The 3,411-nt window shown below is 37.1% G+C and overlaps 1 protein-coding gene across 1 annotated transcript in view; it reads left to right on the forward strand.

The window, feature by feature from the left end:
- The window catches only part of LOC101846804 (cholecystokinin receptor), a gene marked incomplete in the record, with an annotated part of 56,176 nt that extends 54,552 nt beyond the window's left edge, over positions 1 to 1,624 (forward strand). The window contains 1 exon segment of the mRNA XM_013080795.2: positions 1,097 to 1,624. Within this exon segment, the coding sequence (XP_012936249.1) occupies positions 1,097 to 1,351 (255 nt within the window).
- Between the last annotated feature and the right edge of the window lie 1,787 nt (positions 1,625 to 3,411).

Consider the following 3,411-nt stretch of genomic DNA (forward strand, 5'->3'; position numbering starts at 1 on the left):
GTGCACGTGTGTGTATGTGAGTGTGTGTGTGTGTGTGTGTGTGTGTGTGTGTGTGTGAGTGTGTGTGTGTTTGTGTGTTTTTGTGTGTGTGTTTTATTGTGTGTGTATGTGTGCGTAACGTGTGTGTTTGAGTGTCAGTATGTTTGTGTTCCTGTTGTAACCCCATTAGTGCGGCATTAGTCTCTCTGCTAGGATGTCGTATCCCTCTCAGACAAAGTTGACCCTGGCAGGCAGGGTCGAAGCCCGCTTCCTGAACATTCTAAATTCCATCAATAAGGGCAGAAAGCACCGACATCTTTAACAGAAATATTGTATTTCTATCTTTTAGGTTGATTTGTTTATTCGTTATCCGTTGTGTATTCATTTTTCATTATTGTATCTATTTATTTTTATTATTTATGTATGGTAAATCCTTATTGGGTTTTTTAAAAACTTTTGTTTATTCGTTTATTTAGTTATGTATTTTTATCCATTGACTGAACTAGTTGTGGTAGTGTCGTTTATTTAGTTCTGTTTGTTTTTTTACTGAATCATATGTGCATGTATCAATTACGTAGTTATGCGTATTGACGTAACTATTAAAATATGTGCTTGTTTCCGATGTATTTTTATATATTTATTGAACTATTTGTACTTGTGTCTTTTATGTAGTTACGTATGTTTATCATTGACTTAACTATTTGTGCTTGCACCTTAATTAGGTATATAATTTTGTAATTCATTGATGGGCCTATTTATGTTTGCATTGTTTACTTAGTTTTACGTACCGTTATAATTTTTTGAACTATTCAAATTTCTGTTCGTATCGTTTATTTATTTATGTATTTCTTATTTATTGACTGAATTATTTGTGGTACATCTAGTATAATTTACTTAGTTATGTATATTTATAGTTCATTAACTAAACTATTAGGGTGTCTATCATTTATTTATTTATGTATTTCCTATTCATAGACTGAACTATTTTGTGCTAGTGTCATTTACTTAGTTATGTATTTTTAAAAACGCCTATTTACTGAGCTATCTGAGCTAGTACCATTAATTATCTAGTTTTATATTGTCATAATTAATTGACTAACTTTCTGCGCGTGTCTTCCAGTGTCGCGGTCCGCCTCAGACAATCCGAGAGCGGCGTATGCAGCAGCTCCAGCACAAGAGGAACGCCCAGACGGCAGACAACAACCGACGTAGCACGGCTGTCTCACGGCTCAGTGAACGCTTTAACCCTCTGGCCTCCACCACCACTATCTCTATACCTGAGGAGTCCATCAGGCTCAGGAATCCGGGCGTTGACCGTTGTAGGAAAATGGCGTCCACGGCGGAAGAGGATACCACCAGCGCTTCCGACTGATGCTCTAGTTCCTCCTAGTTCAGGTTCCCGGGTTTGGGTTTTGGTTTGCTTTCTGTTTGGAGATAAGAAATACATACATAATGTTTCGAGTACATAGGTAGCTTGAGATTTTACTTAAAATGTCATACCGGTTATGAGCATTTCATTAATAAATAATGACATTACCTTTTATAGGATTTGATATTGGAAGGGAAAGCGAAAGAGAGAGAGAGAGAGAGAGAGAGAGAGAGAGAGAGAGAGAGAGAGAGAGAGAGAGAGGGAGAGAGAGAGAAAGAGAGAGAGAGAGAGAGGGGGGAGATAAAAGATGGAGAGATAATTATAAAGAGGGGAGAAAGAGACAATGAGTGAAAGACAGTGACAGAGAAGCAGAGGCAGTGGCAAAGAGGGAGAGAGATAGAAAGATGGGTAATCAAAGGAAACATTGTTGAAAAAAAAATGACAAAAAAACAAAACAAACTCAAAGCAAGCAGTGGCAGCAAAGGAAACATTGGGGGAAAAAAAGAAAGAATGAAAAAAGAAAGAAAGATCAAAAGAAAGAAAGAAAAGAGGAACAAAGGAAATGCGAGGTTCTGAAACGCCTGAAGTTCAGAAAAGAAACAACAAAGGGCTCGAAATAAGAAAAAGAAGTGACTACATTTGTGGCACGAGATTGGTTTAAAAACTAACAAACAAACTAACAAAACCCCAAAACAAACAACATAAAGGAAATTCTGTATTTCCTCTACAGACGTAGATGATAAAGGGATGTTTTTTCTTGCAGTTGAAATGCGCCATCTTGTTTGTCATTTGTTGTGTATATTATATTCATTTATTGTTGTTGTCATCCTCTTGGTGCGAAAGACGTCACCTCACTTCAAAATTCATTGTATTTCCAATGCATGGATTTTTCAAAACAATTTTTCACTTCTTGGAGCCGAGCGCATGTTGCTACATTAGAATTACAAAGTTCTATATCTGACATTTTTAGCCGTTTTGAATTACTAAGATCATTATGTCAGAAACCAAATATTATGTTCTCTTTTTTAAATAAGACTTGTAAGATTAATTGAAGTTGTTACAAAGATATTCAAAGAATTGTATTCGAAAAAGCTTGACTCGTTGTGAAACTAAAATTTTTTGAACGTCAAATTTCTCAAACTAGGTAATGAGCAGATAGAACTTTGTAATTCTGAGGTAGCGATTTGACAACGAGCTATTTTTTACCACACACTGAGTGCACGCCTCAGCTGAAGGTATCTGGTTCTTATTATGTTTTTGTAAGGTCGCTTTTAATACTATAGGTCACATAAGGGGCGGTGCCTCCAAATTTTAAGTCCATCTCCGATTGAATCAAGCAAGGCAGTTAGAGAAGCGCCTTTAACAATGTGGGTGTTTCACGCCCCCATTGACACAGCCTAGGTCATTTAAGAATAAGAGGCGGACTTTGACTCTGTCTACAGCAACGTCCCAGCAAAAAGACCTATACCTGTACATTCGATAAAAACTTGAATTGAAGTTGGGTCTCCTTCGTGCGATGACGAAACGCTTAGCCGTAATTACAGACTGATTATATCAAATGACAAGTTGGCATCATTGATATGACCATAAATAGAAATATTTTTCTTGTGTATATTCCTACTATGGGAGACTTCATGATGATACGGTACTTGCCTTATCTCATTGTCTGTACATTTGTGGATGTCAGTCCTCACAGCCTGTTGGCAAAATGTTGTTTTATGATGTTCTTAAACGCTGTGTCGATATTGTCCGCCTTTACCTATTTTTATGGGGTTGAAAAGGGTGGGGGGAGGATCATGTCTGAGATTAATTTGTTGACACTGATTATGAACAAGTACCGCTGAACGCTTTAGTATAATGCGGGTTTCATACTCAAAACGAAGAAATGGTGATTGTTAAAAAGAAAAAAGAAAAAGAAAAACTGTATTTATCAAAAATCATGCTAACTCAACACTTTTTCATTAGTATCGACCTTCACTTAAAACAGAAATGACGACATAAGAAAAATGAGCTCGGCCGACCCCCCCACCCCCCACCCCACCCCCAAACCTCCCTCTCTCCCT

This window comes from Aplysia californica, unplaced genomic scaffold (genome assembly GCF_000002075.1).
Source record: "Aplysia californica isolate F4 #8 unplaced genomic scaffold, AplCal3.0 scaffold00100, whole genome shotgun sequence".
Classification (NCBI taxonomy): domain Eukaryota; kingdom Metazoa; phylum Mollusca; class Gastropoda; order Aplysiida; family Aplysiidae; genus Aplysia; species Aplysia californica.